The sequence below is a fragment of the Lonchura striata genome, chromosome 4, assembly GCF_046129695.1.
Source record: "Lonchura striata isolate bLonStr1 chromosome 4, bLonStr1.mat, whole genome shotgun sequence".
NCBI lineage: Eukaryota > Metazoa > Chordata > Aves > Passeriformes > Estrildidae > Lonchura > Lonchura striata.
The window spans coordinates 51,849,080-51,868,468 of NC_134606.1; the positions used below are offsets into that span (position 1 = coordinate 51,849,080).

The 19,389-nt window shown below is 40.0% G+C and overlaps 1 protein-coding gene across 3 annotated transcripts in view; it reads right to left on the reverse strand.

Annotated features, from left to right (window-relative positions):
- Nucleotides 1-3,000: 3,000 nt before the first annotated feature.
- Nucleotides 3,001-19,389, reverse strand: part of GRID2 (glutamate ionotropic receptor delta type subunit 2) — a 680,704-nt gene continuing 664,315 nt past the window's right edge. For 2 of the 3 annotated variants that reach the window (XM_021550296.3, XM_021550297.3), the window contains exons 15-16: nt 9,774-10,014; nt 3,001-5,714 (exon numbers count right to left, since the gene is read on the reverse strand). In XM_021550296.3, coding sequence (XP_021405971.2) covers nt 5,292-5,714; nt 9,774-10,014 — 664 coding nt within the window. In that variant the 3' untranslated portion in view covers nt 3,001-5,291. Of the gene's footprint in view, nt 5,715-7,749; nt 8,650-9,773; nt 10,015-19,389 lie in introns of all 3 variants that reach the window. The other variant, XR_004148251.2, reaches the window with a different exon arrangement.

The window sequence follows — 19,389 nt, forward strand, 5'->3', positions numbered from 1 at the left end:
GGGGAATCTGCTCCAGCGGCTCCTCTCCCTTTTTCTGCCTGACTGGGGGTCTGCAGGGCTGTTTCTCTCACCCACTCTTACCCTCTCTCCCAGTGGCAACTGCTCCTGGGCAGTAACATTTCCCCCTTATTAACTCTGTTGTCCCTTAATAACTAACACCATCAGTTGTCTTGTGCAGTGGCAGGTCCCTCCTGGAGCTGGTTTTCTTGGGGTCTCTTGGACATGGAGGAAGCCTTGGGCAGCTTCTCACAGAAGCCATCCTTGCAGCGCTCCCCCAGCACTGCCAAAATCTGGCCACACAAACCTCAAAAGCTCTCATTTATTTACTGCCACCTCAGATGCTTCAGGGGCCAGGAGACCATCCTAGGGAAGCACCTGCAGCTGGGTGGTTACTTCAGGAGCTTGATGATTGTCTCATAAAGCACCAAAACAATTAATTAAATAATGGGCTTGCCTTTTAACTCTTTATTTTGATTTGGAGGGTCAGCCTTTTAATAGCTGGATTTGCAGATAAAGCTGTTGTTAACTTTTGTTTTGGCACTGGGCAGCACTCCCTTATCCCATCTTGTGTTGGTGCATCATCCCCTTAGAACAAAGAATGGGACACAAATGTTTACTTTTTTTTTTGATAAAGCGTAAAAATTATCATGCACTGAAAGAAATGTTGGCCTTACTAGTGCTGGTAGGAATAATTAGCTAGAGAAGCACCGAACTGTGATGTCATGGTGGAGGAGTGTCCTGTGCTTGCTGAGCTGCAGGTCGCTGTCTTTTCCCATTGGTATGGCAGTTAATGATCCCAGGAAGATTTGTTTTTCCCCTTGCAGAAGAGAACTGGTGTGACATAGAGTACAGTAGCTAATGACTTAACCGTTTAGTTTTCCAGCTGTGATTTTTTTTTTGACAAATGTTGCAGAAATCGATTCTGTAGTATGCACAAAGTATTACACAACTGTGATGAATGGGACTGGGGAGGGCACAGATTTTGTAAGTCTTGACAGGTATTATATTTATTTTTATAAGTACACCTCTTGAAAAGCATCTTCTTTTTAAATTAAGCTCTTGGTTCCTGAAATGTTGAGGCATTAATAAAATTTCTATGTTTTGGAATTTGTTAAGCTATTGAATCAATTCCCTTGCTCTGATCTTCTTTTGGAGGCTTCTATTTCTGACCTCATGAATGGTGCCTTGGGTGAGATATAACAAACTGATAGATTGTGACGATGTCTTTACAGTTGCTCACTGCTGTTGATGTGATACATGGGTGCATGTGTTCATGTCCCAGCGTTTATCAAAAATTTTGTTTGTGACTCATATTAAGGGGGAGAGACTTGGTTTTGACATTTATTTCAAAACAGCTCTGCAGAGATAAGAGGAAGCATTAATTAGCACTGAGAAAAATGGTTAAAGGAGGGCTGTGTTGGTGTGATGCCTTTTTTGTTTTGGAGACTTTTTTTTTTGTTAGCTACAGCCACGAGCATGCACAAAGGAAGCTGGTTTACTTTTCATGTCATCAGCTTTGAGCAGAGTTAAGAAATTAACTCTGAATTAATTAATTTTTAATTCTGGGGGGCATTAACCACCAAGTAAGCTGCAATGACCCAGCAAGTGTTCACAGAAAGGATGCTCTCATCAATTCATAGCATCCGATGTAAGTAGGAAAGAAAGAGAAAAAGATACTCTGAAAAATCTGATTTGTTCAGGGAAACAATCCTAGCACTTTTTTTGGTGAAGTTAAGAGAGAGACACAGGGGACTTTGGCACTGGTTGTGCTGCAGCTGTGTCCTCAGGGCTGCAATCATTCACTTGGTTGGCTCAACAGAACTATTTATCTCCAGGTATTCACTGCTGGTCAATAGTAACATCTTTCTAGGTGATTCTTTGAAATCAGATAAACATGTTTTCTTCCACTATTCACTTTCTGTTTGTAGCTGGTATCTGAAAAAGGTCATAAAACTGCAGATACCATGCAAACAACTCATCTTTATAAACAGCTGGCTTGTATCTCCAGTGGAGCTACTGCAGCAGAAACCCCTGACACTATCACTTCCCTGGAATTTGTTGTAAAGAAAGGGAAGTGTCACGTAGGGTTCACCATGATGTAGTCCATTATAGAATGCACATCTGTCATATCTGTAAAACTACCTGGCTTTAGAGAGGTGTGTCTGTGAATGGGACAGGGACACAGTCCCTGACTCAGGGGAAGATAAATGTAATTTATGTCCAGACAGATCAAAGCAGGGTAATGAGAATAAACCCAGATCTTAAAAAGTCTCCCCGGCTTGGGACTATAATGTTGCCTCTATTTAGGTGAATGATCCCCTGAATGCCTGCTAAGATTAATAGAAAATTGTAATAGGTAAGGAATATTATTTAAGTGAATAAAATACACTGAATGTAAAAAGCCAGGAGATAAACTTTGGATGCTGCAAGTTAAAATGTCATGGCTGATGTTATTGCAGCACAGCTTGCTAATGACTAGGTCATTAGTTTAAAATGTTAATGAAACTTAAAGACTGAGAAAGCCATAATAAATGAAATATGGCCTACCTTCTCTCACCCTAAAACTTTTGTTTTAGGCCATATATGTCCAGTATCAGAGAAAATTAACCTCTGTGCAAATAAAGATGGAAAAATGTGATTCTATAAAAATAAAAGCCATGCTTCAAGAAAATTCCTACATTATACTAAAACAGATGAAGTTGGCATGCAGTATTTCTAAAAATGATGTCCTGTACTTGTCAGTGCTAAGCAACTCTATGCCTACAAAATGCTGTTTGTAAATGCTCTCTGAAATCTAAGCTTGACATTGATAAACATGTTAAACCTCGGTGTTTTCCACAGGTGCTCTTTACTGAGCTGACTCACAGCAGCCTGAGGAGCTCCTCCCATCTCCATGGGCTAAAACCCTTCCGTAGTAGTGCAACAAATCCATGACTACATTACCTTGCCATAGGCTAAAAATCCCACAGCATTCAGCAAGTGAACAAGAGGAAGCGCAAGTTTAGAAAACAATTTTATTAGACAAATTATTTAGACAAATTATACACAGAAAGCTCTGCCACTTGTAACTGAGGCCTCCAAAAAGTGTTTTGTGTATCTGTATAATAGGCAACACATCAAAATAGGCCTATTTTAAATATTGTACATGGTTAACAGGTTTTTTAATAGCTAAAATCACTGCAACATCTGGTATGTCCCTACGTAGCTTGTTGGAAAGAAATGTTCTTTTTTTTTTTTCTTTTCTCTTTTTTCTTTTACTCAGAAGTGTGGATGAGTTCATGAATGTTACAAGGGGGAAGCAAGTTGTGCATGCTTTTAGACACTTGCTACCCTGGAAACAAAATGGCCTTTTGCACATAAGAATTCGTTCTGCCTTACACAGTAGACAATATTTGAAGATTTAGTACAAAAAACAGTGACAGTACAAGATGCTCCCCCAGAACAGAATTAGCATCAAAATAGAATAATCTGAAGAATATACCTTTTAATTTATCCTAAAGCAAATCACATAGGCTGATTCCTATTAATCTTAGCCAAAGAATGAGTTAGATTAAAATAAGTGTATGGTTGCATTAAAAAGAAAACCAAATGAAAAAAAGTCACAGGATAAACTGCTTGCTTTCTACTTAACTGCATTTTTAGTTTAAGGATTACAAATTGAAAGCTCTTCCTATGTTTCTAACAGGTAACAATGTTACTTGAAAAAGCTGGTGCCAAAGTGGGCACCTGTTTTGCTCTCACTGCTGTTCTTTTTCTTGCTTTATACAGTTGGCACTAATGTAAAAAATACATAGCTCCTCTAAATCTAACTTAACAGAGAAAGGGTTAAACTGGGTGCCTGTTCATATTTTTTCCCTTAGAACAATACATGATTATAATTAAGGCCACATCTGTGTATCTTGAGGGCTTTTTTTTTTTTTCCTCCACTCACACCATTATTGTATTGATTAACTGTGCTGACTTGGAAAAGGATTTATTGACCTTTGATCCATGTATAACTGCTCTAGAGCTGTATCAGTTGTTCATGAACATGGTATATCTAAGAGAGAGTTCCATTTGTTTAATTTATTAAAAGGAAAATTATCAAGATTAGCCTTATAGAATGCTCAAAAGCCAATGCAAAACCTAACCAAAGGAGTTACATCTAGGTACAAATGTTAAATTGCCCTGGATGCTCTAATAGAAAAGTATAAAATATGCTCTGTTGGCAAACGATGCAAGTCAGAATAATGTTAAAGCAACCTGTCTTTTCTAAAGGAAAAGACACCCTGCACTATACATCTCTCTTGTATACAACACATTTTTACTAAAGCTTTATTAAATTAATTGCGATAGCAACAGCTGCCATTTTTATAGCTATATATACATGTTTATATATACACACACACATATGTGTGTATATGTGTGTATATATATGTATGAGATATTAATTTATTTAACACAACAGAGGCTTCTGCCATATGATACAGCTTACTGTACATAAGAAAAACTTTTAACAATGTACAATCACATAAAGATCATATGCACTGTTGCAGTGCAAAAGTAGATTTAACTGTAGTCTTTACTGGCATATTAATGGCTTTTTGTAATCCTACAAAATTGCATTCTTATATTATGGGGCCTGAATGATCTTTGAACTTTGTTTTCCTTTCCTTTTTTTTTTTTTTTTTTTTATCTTTTTGCCTTTTTTTTTTTTTTCATTTTCCATTTTTTAAACTGCAGGGTTTGCCTTTGGTCCACAGTTAAAAGGACACAGAGCAGTGGAGCGCTGACTCGATGCAGCAGAGTACATGAAAAATACTTCAGTTATTGCAATTATAGTAAAAAAAGGCGGTGGGGGAGGAGGAGCGAATGCCCTTCTGTAAAGTAATCCTCAGGGTTCTCCTATGCATGAATCACTGCTTGTTTCCTGTATTTAAAGTATATGAAAGGCCTGAAGTAACCAAATCCTAACGTGTCGATAAACCGAAGAACAAGTGATTCAAGTAGTACAGAGAATAAGGGGAGGCAGAAGAGACCAGACTGTGAAAGCAGAGAAGAGGAGGAGGAAGAGTTGCTACTAATAATTATGATTCTTAAATAAAATAAAGAAAAAAAGCCCAAAACAACCCCTGAAGAGAAAATAACCCTCAAACAAATAAAAAAACAACCAAAACCCCAAACCACAACCCTCAAAACCAAAAAATAAGGAAAAGAAGAAAGGTTACATCCATGTTAGTCCCACAATATTACAGCTGCTCCTTGCAAAGGGAGTCCTAAATAAGAAACAGTGAAGAAACTTGTTCTGATGCTCAGATGGAGGTGCCTCGGTCTGGGTCGCTACCAATATTCAGGCCCAAGGTAGGAGTTGGTTGGTAAGGGATAGATGACATTGTTTTGATGGGGCTTCTGAAAAAGCCTCCATTGGGTGCCCTGTGCCTGAAAGGGCCAGTTCGGTGCTCGGGCACGCTGCCAAAGGAGAATCCCGAGGCGGCTTTAGCAGACAGTGTGCGGCTCAGAGTCTGGATCTGCTCTGGTATGAAGGTGGTTGTGGTGATGTGAGTGTTCCTGAAGTCACTGATTTGCTCCAGTGCCTGACGTGTGGGTAAAGTGTCAATGTCCAGCGGGGTCAAGTCAATCGATGAGGTGGAGAACTGTTTATGGGGACTGTCGTCGTCTGTGCAGAGGCTGTTCACACGCCTGTGGAGGTGCTCCAGGTCGATCTCCTTGTCGTCCTGGGGAATGAGAAAAACAAGAGGCACCACTCACCATCGCCATTTGTGCTGGGCTGAAGTTTCACAGGGTGATCAGCACTGCTCAGGGAGCACAAGGCACAACTGACTAGAGCTGGCTCTTGGCTGACGGTGTCCTGGATGTCACCAGTGAACTCCCCCACCGCCTGACGCCAGGTGGGCAAAGCCAAAATGAGGCAGACCCTTACACCACAGCTACCTTCAAGCCCTGGATCCAAACAACAAAACTCAAAGCGCCACGGGTAGCTTTCCAGGAAAAGGCAAGCTCGGAGCTAGGTGGGTTAGACTAGCAACAGCTGAATAAAAGTAAACTGCATAATCTCAAATGCCTGGAATGATGCCAGTTCTTCAACTCTGCAATGAGAACTAAATTTGGATGTCAACATGGGAGGCTCTGAATGATCAGGTTGCCGTCTTTGTCATCGTCTCAGGGTTTAAGGAAGGGCTAGAACCTTCTCAGGTTCCATTTTGCCTTTATAATGTAAATTGTGGTATAGAAAAACTGAACATACAGAGAAAAAACCCCAAGCGCTGGTGACTCATTGACATTGAACAGAAAAGAGTACACCAGGCAATTTTAAATTGCAATGCCAACAGAGGGATTAATTATCTCCTCACCTACAAAGAAGCAATTCCATCTATTCTGATGGAATTATACTTTTGTGGGTGAGAAGAGAAGGCAGCCTGATGTAGTTATTGTATCATCGCTTCTCTTACCTCTGTCCCTTTTCGTTATTAAATCTCTCTTCCCAGAGAATACAGTTAAACAGGTTTGTTTGTTATAATTGAGAATTTAAATGCATAGAAGTTAAAAAAGAGGAGAAAGCTCTAGGTGACCCAATAAATCACCTGTGTTGTACATACATATTTCTGCTGAACTTCAAAGCTTAATTCAAAGCAGCATTAAGTACACACGTACAGGGATATTCCCTCAGTCTAAGCAGTACAGCTCATTTAGAACAAAAATCAATTTCAACTAACCTTAAAATTTACCTTTATCTCTGTGAAATTTACTGGCTCTTCCAGGCCACTAGAAATATCTCACACTCTAGGACCTCACAGAGGATAATTAGGCAGCCGATAGATGTGCATTGATGACTTCCAGCCTTGATTACTGAAATTCATTGACTGGCTTGATCCAGAGCTCCCTGAATCAATGTCAAAACTCCTAGTATACCAAATGGACTTGAGATCCCCCCTTTCTCTAGGAATGAAGTTCACACCTAGAACAAACTGCAGGAGTTCATCTACTTAGCAGAATGGATCACTGAACATTTGCGCTGGCACCACGCCGAACACAGAACCCGACTGGAAGGAGACTGAGAGGCCAGCTCCCCTCCAGGACTGCACCCTCCAAGGGCAGGGACAGGGAGACAAAACCAGGGAAAAAGGAGAAGGGAACAGGGCATCAGGGATCTCCCAGGGACTGGATGATCACTGACCACGAGGGCTTTGGTTGGAGCTCATCATGGGAAGGAAAAAATGCAGTGCTCATTCCTTGGACTTAGCTCTCTGTCTATTGTTTATTCACAGGTGGACATAGACATGGATGCACATAACAACCACACAGGTGACATCAAATCCAAACGCATTCACCAAACGCTATCTCCTCAAAAAATTTGGAGCTGCATATGGATGCAGGAGAACTGGGGCCACATCAGAATCTAAAGAAATATACAGAGGCTCGATTAGTGTGTGCAAGTCATGACTATGTCTCTGAGGGACAGTCCTAAATATTTTCCTTTTTTTTTTTTCTAGTTTTTGTTTGTTTGCTTTTAATTTTGAAAAAAAACAAACATGCAAATACTTTGTAATTTTAAAAGCCAGTTGGGAAAAGATTGGAATTTCATAGTTTCTGAGCCTCTAAGAGTAACTCAAAATAGTCTTCTTTCTTTTACAGAGATGCATTTGGGGCTAGGGTCAGACCAGTGAAAATATATAAGCGGTGATAATCTCCCATGCTTAGCCCACAACCCAATCTCCACCCAATCGATACACCAAAATGAGACCCACTCACAGTAAGATTGTGCATATCTCCATAATATGATCTTTCCTCTTCTCTCTTGTGTGATCAGTAGTGAAATATTCAGCAGTTTTCACATTTAAATTATCATCAGGCTTCAGAGTCAACATCCCATTGTGATTACTGGGGCGGTTCATACTTCTCTCAGAGCTACTGTTTAAGGCTGTCTGCAGACTCAGGCAGACATCAGTGAATGGGTTACTTCTGGCACGCGACCGAAATGTTATCTTCACAACCATTAGACAATTTTTTTTCAGTATAAATGCTTGCTTTCTGGAGCACAAGATGGCAGCCACCAGGAAAAAGGGTTGGCTTGCTGACCACAAACTGGCCCAATCTGACCCCCGATTCTGGACTAGTGGCCTGGAAGAGCCAATGGATTTCATGGAAGCTAAAATGAATTTCAAGAAAGTTAGTTAAGATGTATTTCTTTGCTGAATGACCCCCACATCCAGGATAATGGGGACATTCAGCATATATGTCCACATTAAACTCAGTTTTGAGCCAAGCTTTTCAATTTAACGTTGAGATGAGCGTTTCAATGCTAAGCTAATGACCATATAATAAAGATCAAGGAGGCCAAATTATACCATTTGTGGAAAGTACACACTTGAATTTATCAGCATTTGAAAATTGAAATAGAAAATTTTATATTTGTGTAAAATATCAGTGTTGGTGTTTTTTTTCTTTTCCTTGTTACTGATTTTCATGTTTTGCACCAGATAAATATAAAGTATGAAGTTCTGAATCTTTGGGTAAACAACAATCAAGTAAATTTTAGGTTTTTAAAATAATTTACCAGGTGAAACTACATGGTTTCCATTCCTGAGAAACCCAATTTAAAGACTAGAGATTCCTTTTTTTTTTTCCTTTTAATAATGGTCCGGTCCAGATCTTGAACAAAAAAGAAAAAAAAAAGAAAAAAAAAAAAAAAAAGAAAAAAAAACTTGGGAATTAAAACAGGCAAGAAAAGATTAAATGTATTTTAACATCAGTGCCAATGTTGTCTAATGAGGTGGTGTAATTAATCCTGCCTGATTAGACAGCATTAGATTAGCAGAAATAAACACAATGGAGAAACTGCAAAGAAGGCAAGACCACTCCACACAAATTAACATCAATACCCCACAAGCTACACAGATGTGCCTAAGCTACACAGACAGAAAAGCTATATTTGATAGTGCTACATTAAAGCTCTCCTTTAGGTTCAGGTTTGTGTGTTGCTTCCAAGGATATTTTAATAAATCATTTTGTCCCTAATTTCTTTTTAGCATTTTGTAGAGGTAGAAACTTAATTATGAATATAAGAAATTTGGTGCAAAGTTGCACAAGGCTCAAATGGCTGGTAGAGGGACAGGTAGATTACCACAGGAAGGAAAGCATTACACATGCAGGTGTAGAAGCAAACTCATCTCAGGTGTAAAATAACATATTTCTCTGTGGCATCTGTACAAGATTTTCTGAAACAAGCCCGTACCAGGTTTCAAAAATATGTCTGGCCTGAACCTGAAAAATCTAATGTAGTCTTGATTCCCTGGACTTCAGATAAAATAACAAGAACTGAAGTTCATGGAAGTCTCAAGAGCTTAATGTTTCTGAAATTGGGGACAAGCTTATTCAAGTGGTAAATTTTGCAAATTTATTTTAAAATACTCAGCCACTGAACTTAGGGGACATATTTTTCAAGAAGAAGCCAAGACATCTAGTGAGAATTAGCTGTCACCAATGGGAACAATGAACTGAATATTGATGTATTAATAATGTACTATTCTACAAGTAACAACTGTGTTTTACTCAGAATAGTTGCATATTTATACATCATCAATATACATTTATTTTTATTCAAGCTTTTCTAGAAAGAATAGCTAGAAAGATTTTTGAGGAATATTATTTATGTTAAAAAATCAGGACACTAATGAAGTATCTCTGAATTTCCCACCCTCTCTAGTGCTATAAAGTCAAGGCAGCAATCTTTAGGGTGCATGAAAATTCCCCAGGAGAAATGGAGGGTCTAATACCTCTTTTGATGGAACCCGGGAGCCTTTCCTTTTATTCCACCACGTTTCCAACATTGCAATGAAACAGGATAGGACAATCCCTGCAGCGAGGATGCAGAAAACACCTGCAAAACTTTTTATGTCCAGGGCACCTCCTTTCTGTTTGGTATCCACAGATGAGTAAAGATCACACTGACCGTTCTTCGGCCACCACTTATGCTTCAGTACATCCATGTCGCCATTCTGCTGCAGCTCCAAAATCCTTGGGGAGAAAGCACAGAGTCAGGGGTTACAGTGGGACAGCAGCACCTGAGAGTGTGAGGGTGTAAATCTGACTGCCTGCAACCTTCCCACCTGTCTTGGAAAGCCAAGCAGCAGATGAACCTGCACAGAGTGAGTTAGCCAGAAAAGAAAGCTTGGGTATGGGCTTGCCTGTTAGGCTGAGCATATTCAGATACAGCAAAGCAAACACAAATCTCTCATTCCTTATTTTAACAAACTCAATGAAGATGCTTTACTTCATATACTCTATTTTCTCAATTGGATTTTACTAATCTAGGTCAACTGACTTTCATAGTCCATTAGATATCTGACAATATTTTACATCCAAATCATTGGAGGAGAGACATTTCAATTTAAAAAATCAGAAGGAATATACATTTTGGATTTACCACGTTACACACGACGCTGTTGTAAACTGATCTTTATTGGGTTACCTACATTTTCTGCTTTGGAGAGACAGCAAAACCATCTTACTGCAGTCAGTGATGGCCTAAAGCAGTCTTGCTTAATGTCAGAATGCAACCAGATGATAAGTGGTTCCACAGGAAGGTTCCTTGCTGTGGAATTCACTTGTCCTTGGACCTACATACCCAACCTGCTGCCAGATATTTCCTGGGCAGCTTGCAAGGACAATGTATTTAACTACACTTCCTGTGGGATGAAAGGTTTGAGAAATGAGAATTTTGGTTGGAAGAATATTTTCATATTTACTCTATTTATTTCTGAGGAGAGAGTTTTTTTTTAAAGCATCGAGAAATGACTACAGTAACAGCTGGGTGCCTCTGGTTAGCCAAGATAAAAAATTAAATGATTACACCTAAAAAGAATGGAAAGGTTTTTCTTCATGTAATAAATTTGTTTCTTATTTCAGTGTTGGAAGGCAAACAATTACTATTGCAATCATTTGGCACAGCATGCAAAAAAGTTCAAGTGCACACAAACCAGCAGAGGTCTGGGATCTTGCTACAGAGAGACTACACTCAGAGTGCACTACAGGATAAAGGAAAGCTTTCCCACTGTCTCAAGGCTACCACAGCAGCTCAGTGCAGTGATCTACATCAGCCTCAAAAGGGAGCTTGAATGTACCTGGGGCCCACAGGGCAGCTGCTCTGTGCAGAGGTGGCTCAGTCTCTGATGCTGCTTCAACAGGTAGCTGTGTCCACAAGGCCACTTAATTTGATATGGCACAACCAAATGGCCACATATTTGTGTTGTGGTCTTGCCAGGAATGGTAAGCTTGACAGAGCCACCAGTGCCTGAAATCCCAGCATAGGTCTGGAGGAAGCTCCCACTTCCCACCTTGTAGTATGTCTGGCGGCTGGGATCATGACCCGTTCAGAGGGACACAGCTTCTTCACCCCTGTGCTGTCCCAGAGGGAACAGAGCCCTAAAAGAACAGATCACACGTGATACACGTGTCCTTAGGGATGCCAGAACCATCTTGTTCATGTAGCTTTGAGTTTGTAAGAAGTGGGACAAATTCTGTGCAGTGCCTGCTGACAGTACATTGCTAAAGGTCCCACCCTGGGTAAAGTTACTCAAGGTCAGAATTGCCTGGACTACATTTTGACTTCTCCCAAACCCAGAGACAACTTAGAGAAGCTTTATCCTGAAGCTTTCTGATGGAGTAGGGATCTCTCAAGGGTGGGAGGATAATCTGGTTTGTTGCAAGAGACTGAATAGCTATTATGAACCAACCATGTTCACTTAAGGTTTGGAGGGATGGCACCGCAGGCAGGACTGCTGCCACTGCTGCCTGCAGCTGCCTGTTGGGAGTGTGTAGAGATCCAGTGACAGGAGGAGATGCAACTGGGATAAACTGGAAGATAATAAATTCCGACCAGATAAGAGGAGAATCAAAGAGGTTAAACAGTGGAACAGAAAATTTATGGCATCACCACCCCTGGTGAAATTCAAAGACCCAGTGGGAAAGACCCAGAGCAAATTGGCCTGCTCTAAACAAAGGGCTGAACTGGAGACCAGATTACTCCTCTGCAACTTCAAACGGGGTCCATACACTACCCTGGATCATGGCATACAGTCCTTATGGAAAGAACTCACCATAATTCTTGTTCTCACTGCCCTGGAATCCTGTACTAGGATTTAGGTGAGTATTTTGGCCCAGATAGTCCATCCTGAGAGGTTAGCGGGAGCAGACAGCCAGCATAAACAGAACACTTTTGTGTAAGTTCTTGTGAAGTAATAGAAAATTAATTTTCAATGCCTAATCCAAACATACATGTACTATCTTCCCAAGGCAGTAACAGAGCAATATCCATGTGGTTTATTTCTTCCAGCAGTGGATCTAATCCCTGAGCAGGGCCATTTTCTCTCTTTTATTCAGTCAGGAATAGAAAGAACCATCCAAATGATTGCTCTATTCTCATTAATTAAATGATTCTTCACTTGTCAGTATAATTACTGATTACACAAGACATCTTTTTAACAAAAGACATTTGCATAAAGATACTGAGCTTTGGCTTGTTCCTTAACGGAGATTTATTCCTAATTGTACCCCTGATATTTATTGGCAATTTTCTTTATGGATGTAACTTATAAGTTCAAAGTTTTAAAGGAAAACATAAAAAATTGAAGTAGAAATTTGGTATAGTAATGGTACCATTACATGGGAGAGCTCAAGAAGTGGAAAGCTTATAATGAAGCCTTGTAAAAGTGCAGCTGCTAACAGATGTTGAAGGATAAAATATATATTGAGAGAAATGATAAGAGCACTAATATCTAACGATATTAATGGCATGCAGAGAAAGAGGGAGATCCTGCTTCTGGTTAGGCTTCAGAAACACACCATTTCAGAATCCACCTGTTTATGCAATCAAAAGAATAGTTAACATATTAAGGAGATGGAATAGTTCTAACTTGTTCCTAGTTAAGAAAGTTCCTATCTTTGTCGTTCATTTTCAGAAACGAAAACTGCGCTTTTGTGGAAATTCCAGGAAAAACAAAGGAGGAAGGGAGGTTCCTCGCAAGCAGGCGCACGGGGCTGCTGTCCCTGCGTGCTGCAAGGAGGCTCCCACACGATGGCACTCTTTCCATAAAAATAGGTGGATTTGCCGCAGCTCCTGGTGGGGTCCCCGATATGCTAATCAGATGTACCTGTTGGGCGTCAGACACTACAGTCAGTTTGTTATTTGATTTTCAGATTTAATAAGTGACTAAAGTAATAACGCATTAACTAAATGCTCTGAATGATAATGATCTTCCAATGCTGTAATTCCAGCAAGTGCCTCTCCTTCCTAGTTCCAGATTTCTACAACTGAACGTTTTCCTCAATGGCCTTGGCTCTTTTGAACCTGCTTATTAGTGCAGAGTAATACTGCGAGACATAAGCCAGTGGAAATTAATAAGCAGGGTGCATGAGTTCCTGATGTTTTGAAATACCATAGTCTTAGAAAACTTACAAAAGAAGACTATATATCAAAATAATCCGATTTGTCCAAAAAACATGACCTTTAAAACTTGCTCATGGACAGAGTGCAGGTCTTAAATATATTTTTCTTTAGCAATAAAAGTGTTAGAATTACATTTTTTGAGGCAATGATGTAAATTTATTGAGCTAAACAAACAAAAGGGTCTGTGTGCACTTTAACTGATTTGGCTATGAATTCACAGTGCTGAGTGATGTCTCATAGATATAAACACAGAAAACTAAGCTGCCTGTGGTTTCCAAATCTGACAGGGATGTGAATAAATCCTAATGAATCAATGGGAATAGGGCTGGATTCCACTTGGTAACTACATACTTTGCTTCTGGCAGTGAAATGGAATTACTCCTCCAAAATATCCACAGATAAAAAACCCTAACTTAATATGATAGCAAGGTGTCACAAATGCTCCAGAATGGAGACCTCTGTGAAAACACCTTTTTTGATCTAATTTCATTCTCAGCTATCAGTAGTGAGCATGAGATATGAGAGGCCATTTACAATGATATTGGAAATGCCAGTGCAGGTTCTGGGATGTCAAAGGTGACTGAATATCAGCTTCCTGCACCAGGAACATATTGTCCAGAGGGACAGCTTCCCCATTGGCACTGATAAGGAAGAGGATGTGATGAGGTGCTTGGCTCTAGTCAGCAGATCAGACTGCTATAGAAAGCAGATTTGCAGAGCCAATGTAATGAATGCCCACTGCTGAAGGTGGGGGGGGGGGGGGTGGCGGAATGTAAATAATAAAAATAAAAATGCTTTAGTTGAGTATCTTGGTGGGCTCTGCCTCGGGGGCCTGAGCCAAGGTCCCAGCCCTTGTGCTGGCTCCTAGGGGGCTCACATGGGAGCACTTGGTGCTTGTAGATGGGATCAGGCAGTGACAAGACCTCTGGGAACTTCTGTAGTGGCTAGGCAAAAATCATTCCTCCAGCAAAACCTTCTCACTTTTCTATCAGAAATCTGATACAAAGTCTGCAGAATTTGGTTCTCTTCAAGCAAGATATAAAACTAAGCTGGTTTGTAAGCATCCTTCAATTATCAAAGTAGACAGGTAGGGACCCACAAGGAGCATTTGTGGTTTTTTATTTCAGTGAAGCAACTGCCTAAATTTTTCCTATTCACTGCAATAACTGGGGTGATGCCAGCTTGTGCTGCATCTCTCTGAGCAAGCTTTAGGTTTTGGCAAAGCAGGCTCATCTCTCGCAGCAGAGCAGCTCTCACTGGAGCCACCTGGAAGCTTCGCTCGGCTCATGAGGAAGAAGGTGGGAAATAAGAATGGAGAGAGGCAAGTAGGAGACTCTTGGAGTCTTCTTTCCCATCTCAGTGGTACCTCACCGTCTCACTGAGACCTGGTGAGTTTTGATATTTTGCCCTCATCCTTGAGGCCTGTCAGGAGACACACATTGATGCTCAAAGCCTTGACTTATAAACCATATTTATAAGATTTAAAGCATCATATTTCAGCCATAAAAAGGATATGTGGGAAGGTGTAGGACAGAAGTCATTGTCCTGAGCTGAAAGAAAGAGGGGAGCACTGCAAATGCCTGCTCCTGAGTGGATGAAGTGATGTTGAGAGAGCTTGCAAAATGAGCAAAGCACCTGGAAGCAGAGCAGCCCTTCCTTTGACTAGAGATCTTGATATCTGTGAGACTTTTTGGTTCTGAAGAGACTGTTTTCTGTTTTTCTCTAGGGATTTTTTTTTTTAAGCCAGCTTTTTAATGAGCTGCCAATCATGGGCTCCATGAGAAGAAATTTTGTGTTCCAGCCAAATGCTGCCAGATTAGACAAAGCAGAGCTCCCTTTGCACCCATTCCCACCACTTAACCCAGCAAAAGAGTGCCCGTGGGTCCAGCTGCAAAGCCTGTTTTATGGCAGGGACTCCAAGCAGATTTCAGCCCAGCTAACTGGAGGCCCATGAGGGCAGGCAGGTGGCCACCCTCTGATGTGCCCTTCAGCAGTGTTCAGCACCACACTGCTGTCAGTAGGAAGGCAGTGCACAGAAACAAGGATAAGCATCTTGCCTGCTAGAGATGACAGAAGAAGCAGTAGTAAACCAGAGCTGCTGTTCAGCATTAAGGATTTACCTATCAAACAATATTAAAAGAGAGAAAGCAGCTGATCTTCTGTTTTGTTCAGCAACAAACCATTGCCTTCCAAAGATGTAGCATTCATCACTTGGGTGCCATAAATTAGTATCATTTTGTTCAATTTAGAGACTTTCTTTTTTACTTAAATCTGTTGAAATTACATGTATACTCTCTTTCAAATGCAGAAGGCTAACCTTAAATGAAATTGCACCTGCAGTAAAATGAGATATTAACTCTATTATATGACTGGTGGAATTTGATAAGGATGGCCCTACAATACTTTTGTTCAAGCTGAACAGCTTTTCTGAGTACATACTAACAATCCAGAAACCTACAGAAAGATAAAAATCAAGTTATTAAAGATCTTCTGTTTACTTTTTATACAGAAAAATAGAAGTGAGCTTTAATGGCCTTTCACTATGAAGAATTTCCTGCTCAGGAGAAAGTGGCGATAAAAGTATTAGTACTTATTTATAAATCCCAAATGACAAGAGAACATCTACAGACAGTTGCATAAATATGATGAGTTTATTAAGCTCAGTGCTGTTATGGTAAACACCAAATTAATTCATTGTGGTGAGTCACGGTACACTGCCAGCCTTATTAAAACAAAGAAATGTACTTTCAAGGTACATTGGTTCCTGTGCACTACCCACATTCCAGCCCTCTCTTAGAAAATTACTTGAAAAATGACAGTTACTTTAAGCTTTATAAAAAATTCAGTACTTCGTGGCCACATGAACACCCTGGACTTAATTTTCCTCTTGCTTTCATTACCATAGGCCTAAAGCAAGATGAGGGACAGCTCGTGGAGTCTGCAGAAGTGAGCAGGCTTTGGTGTGCTCTCCTCCACTAGGACAACTCTGCATTCCTCATCCTCGGTTTGCCATGGGAAATGTGTCCTTCTAACTTCCCGTGCTTCCAAAGTTGCCTCCAAGATCCACAGATCAGCTGTGATACACGGGACTGCCATAGGACAGAGAGACAGTACTCCTTCCTAAATTTACACTTTCTTCACACTGTCCCCTGCAACACTGAAAGTACTCAGAAGTGATATTGCGGTTCTGTGAGAAGAACTTATGATTACATACATACCACCTGAGGACTTGAGATGCAGGTCCCAAGCAGTATGTAAGTAAATCAGGAGCTCCTCTCGTATCTGAAATTAACCAATAATTCCACACAAAATCAGAAAACCCCAAAGTCCAAAGTCAGCAGGAGTTTCATCATTAACTTTCAGACAGCAGAGCCCAACATAGAGCACACCTGGGAGCTCCAACCCTTCTGGATGGGCTGTGACAAAAGCAGCATTTTTCTGAATCAAATCTCAATTAACCAAAAATCAAAGGCTTGGAACATGCCCTTTCAGCCACTACATACTTCTTAGATGTCTTCTCCCTCAACTCTCACCTCACTGAACATTTCCTCCAGTGTCTCTTGTCAGCTGACCCCTGCCTGAGAAGCCCTGTGGATAATAACAAGCCTCTCATAACAAGTTATGAGAATAACAGTTCTCCTTCTTAGCAGGAGAAAGAAAACAATTGAAACAAACACTTCAGTTTGACTTTGTTATTGTTTTTGGTTTTTTTTTCAAGACTGTGATGCCAACAGTTATTAGGCTCAATTACTATTTCTAAGTGCATTCTCAGATTTTTTGGACACAAAGCAATAAGACGAACACCAAAAGTTTGCATTAAGAAAACATCAAAGTGAAGTACTAAAATATTTGTCTTTTCTTTTAAGGAATTATTTTTTAATTAGGTCATAAGGAATAGCTTTAATGAATCTGTTTAGACCCTCTGCTGATGTGCTGTGAGAAGGATAAATAAACTAGTTCACTGAACCTGACCTAGCACTGAGCACACACAAGCCTTGTCTTCAGCTAAGAGGCAATTACATTCAAAATCAAATTATTTACATCTTAAGATCTTAAGAATTGTGGTGACTAGTGAACTTCATTTTTTATATATTGAATATGTTTAGTCTACCATTAGAAGTCAAGCACTTATTCCAGCTATGGCAATATGGTATTTGCTAATATCAAAACTGGACTCCAATGACGTGACAAGAGGCAGAATGAAAGCAAGTGGAAGAGATTCAATAGAGCTGGAAAGGAGAAGACAGGGACTCCCATGGAGATCCAGAGCATATCTGCAGTCAGAAAGGAAACAGCTTGGGTGGTCTTTGAAAGTGTCAGCAGCATCCTTAAGCACACTGTGATATTTGGGTGATTGGGTGCAGGAAAAAAATCATTCATTTCAGTGTAAGAACCTGGACATGATCATGTTTGCTTGCAAAGCCTCATTCTTATCCAGACTATCTGCATTTTGAGAAACAGAAGACACATCAGCTACACTTAGTCCCTTGAAGTGACAGTCTAGAACAACTCTTTTTAAAAGTAAGAGATCTAGGTGGCCCTTGCATATTTGACATTTATCTGCTATTTACCTAAGCAAATATGACAAAAATATTTGGTTGATCATTCGCTCATGTTTTAAACTGCTTGTACAGTGCTTTTTTTTAAAGCCTTTAAAAATTAAAACCAAAATTGTCAAAATTTCCTTTTTGATAGTGTTTAAATGAATGGATTAAATATCTTGGCTTAAATATCATAATTTGGATTTTAGAGACCCTGAATCAATAGCTTATAGCCATCTCCAAGGTGAACAGAGTTGTTGATAGAATAGGAGAGGCTAGACAGATAAATACAGAGTCTGAAGATCAAATCACAGTAATACTCTTTGTGTCTGAAATCTGACATTTAAAAATACCTCAAATGCTTTTATCTTCTTAGTACTTGGTTACAGTAGTGAAAGCTTCCCAGATTCATTCCCATACAGGGTTTTAAAAACACTGAGGTTTGAAACTACTTCTCGTGTACATGAACACTGCAATAACCAACCTTATACATTTGGAGATATACTGAGGAGACTCTCCAGACAATCCTTTGGACAAAGAAAGTAAAAATGTTTAAGATTATTGTAAAAGATATATTATTACTCCAAAACTTAATTCATTACTTTGATTTGTTCTCTCAAACAAAAGCATTTCATAGAGGAGCCATTTCTAGAGATACCCTAAAGTACATTCCCTCTTTAAAGCCTTTCCTCAGATCATGCCAATGAACACTCTTCAAATACACACAGCAGTATAGAGGCTATCCAGGGAAGCCTAAGGAAAAGCCACAATTCTGCCTAGAAATTGTAAGAATCCCTGATGAATTTACCAGAGGCACTGAGGAGTGGATTGGACTACACTTTAAAAAAAATGGTATTTCTTATTCTAATATTATTATTATATTCTAAAGTACCTTGAGGTTTGAGGGATTGTACTTCTGCTGTTAAAGCTAAGCATGTATCAAACCACACTTTTGACACAGGCCTGGCCCAGCTTACAAACAGATCTGCCTGCGATGGACACCCTGGAAATATTGCTTAGGGCACCTTGGCTGGTTTGGGGCTTTGTCTGCCTACTTGCCTTTCCAGCCTGCATCAGTTAAGAATCCCTCAAAGACATAAGATCATAAATGCCTCTACTTCCATGAACATTGAGATTTTTTAGATCCCCCAAAGGAGGGTTTTAAACTCTCCTAAAAGAAGATTATGAAAGATAAAGTAGTACAACTTTGTGAGCAAGAAGCTGCCCGAGCGCAATGCTCTGCTCAATCTGTGCACAGCACAAACCCATGGGCGTTTTGCAACCTTGCTGCTCTTATGGATGGGCACATAAGGTAGGAAATTGCTCTTGTTCACCAGACTGAGTGATTACTTTCAGGAAGGCATCAGCATGCCAGCCTGCCACCTCTGTGTCCGTAGGTTTTCT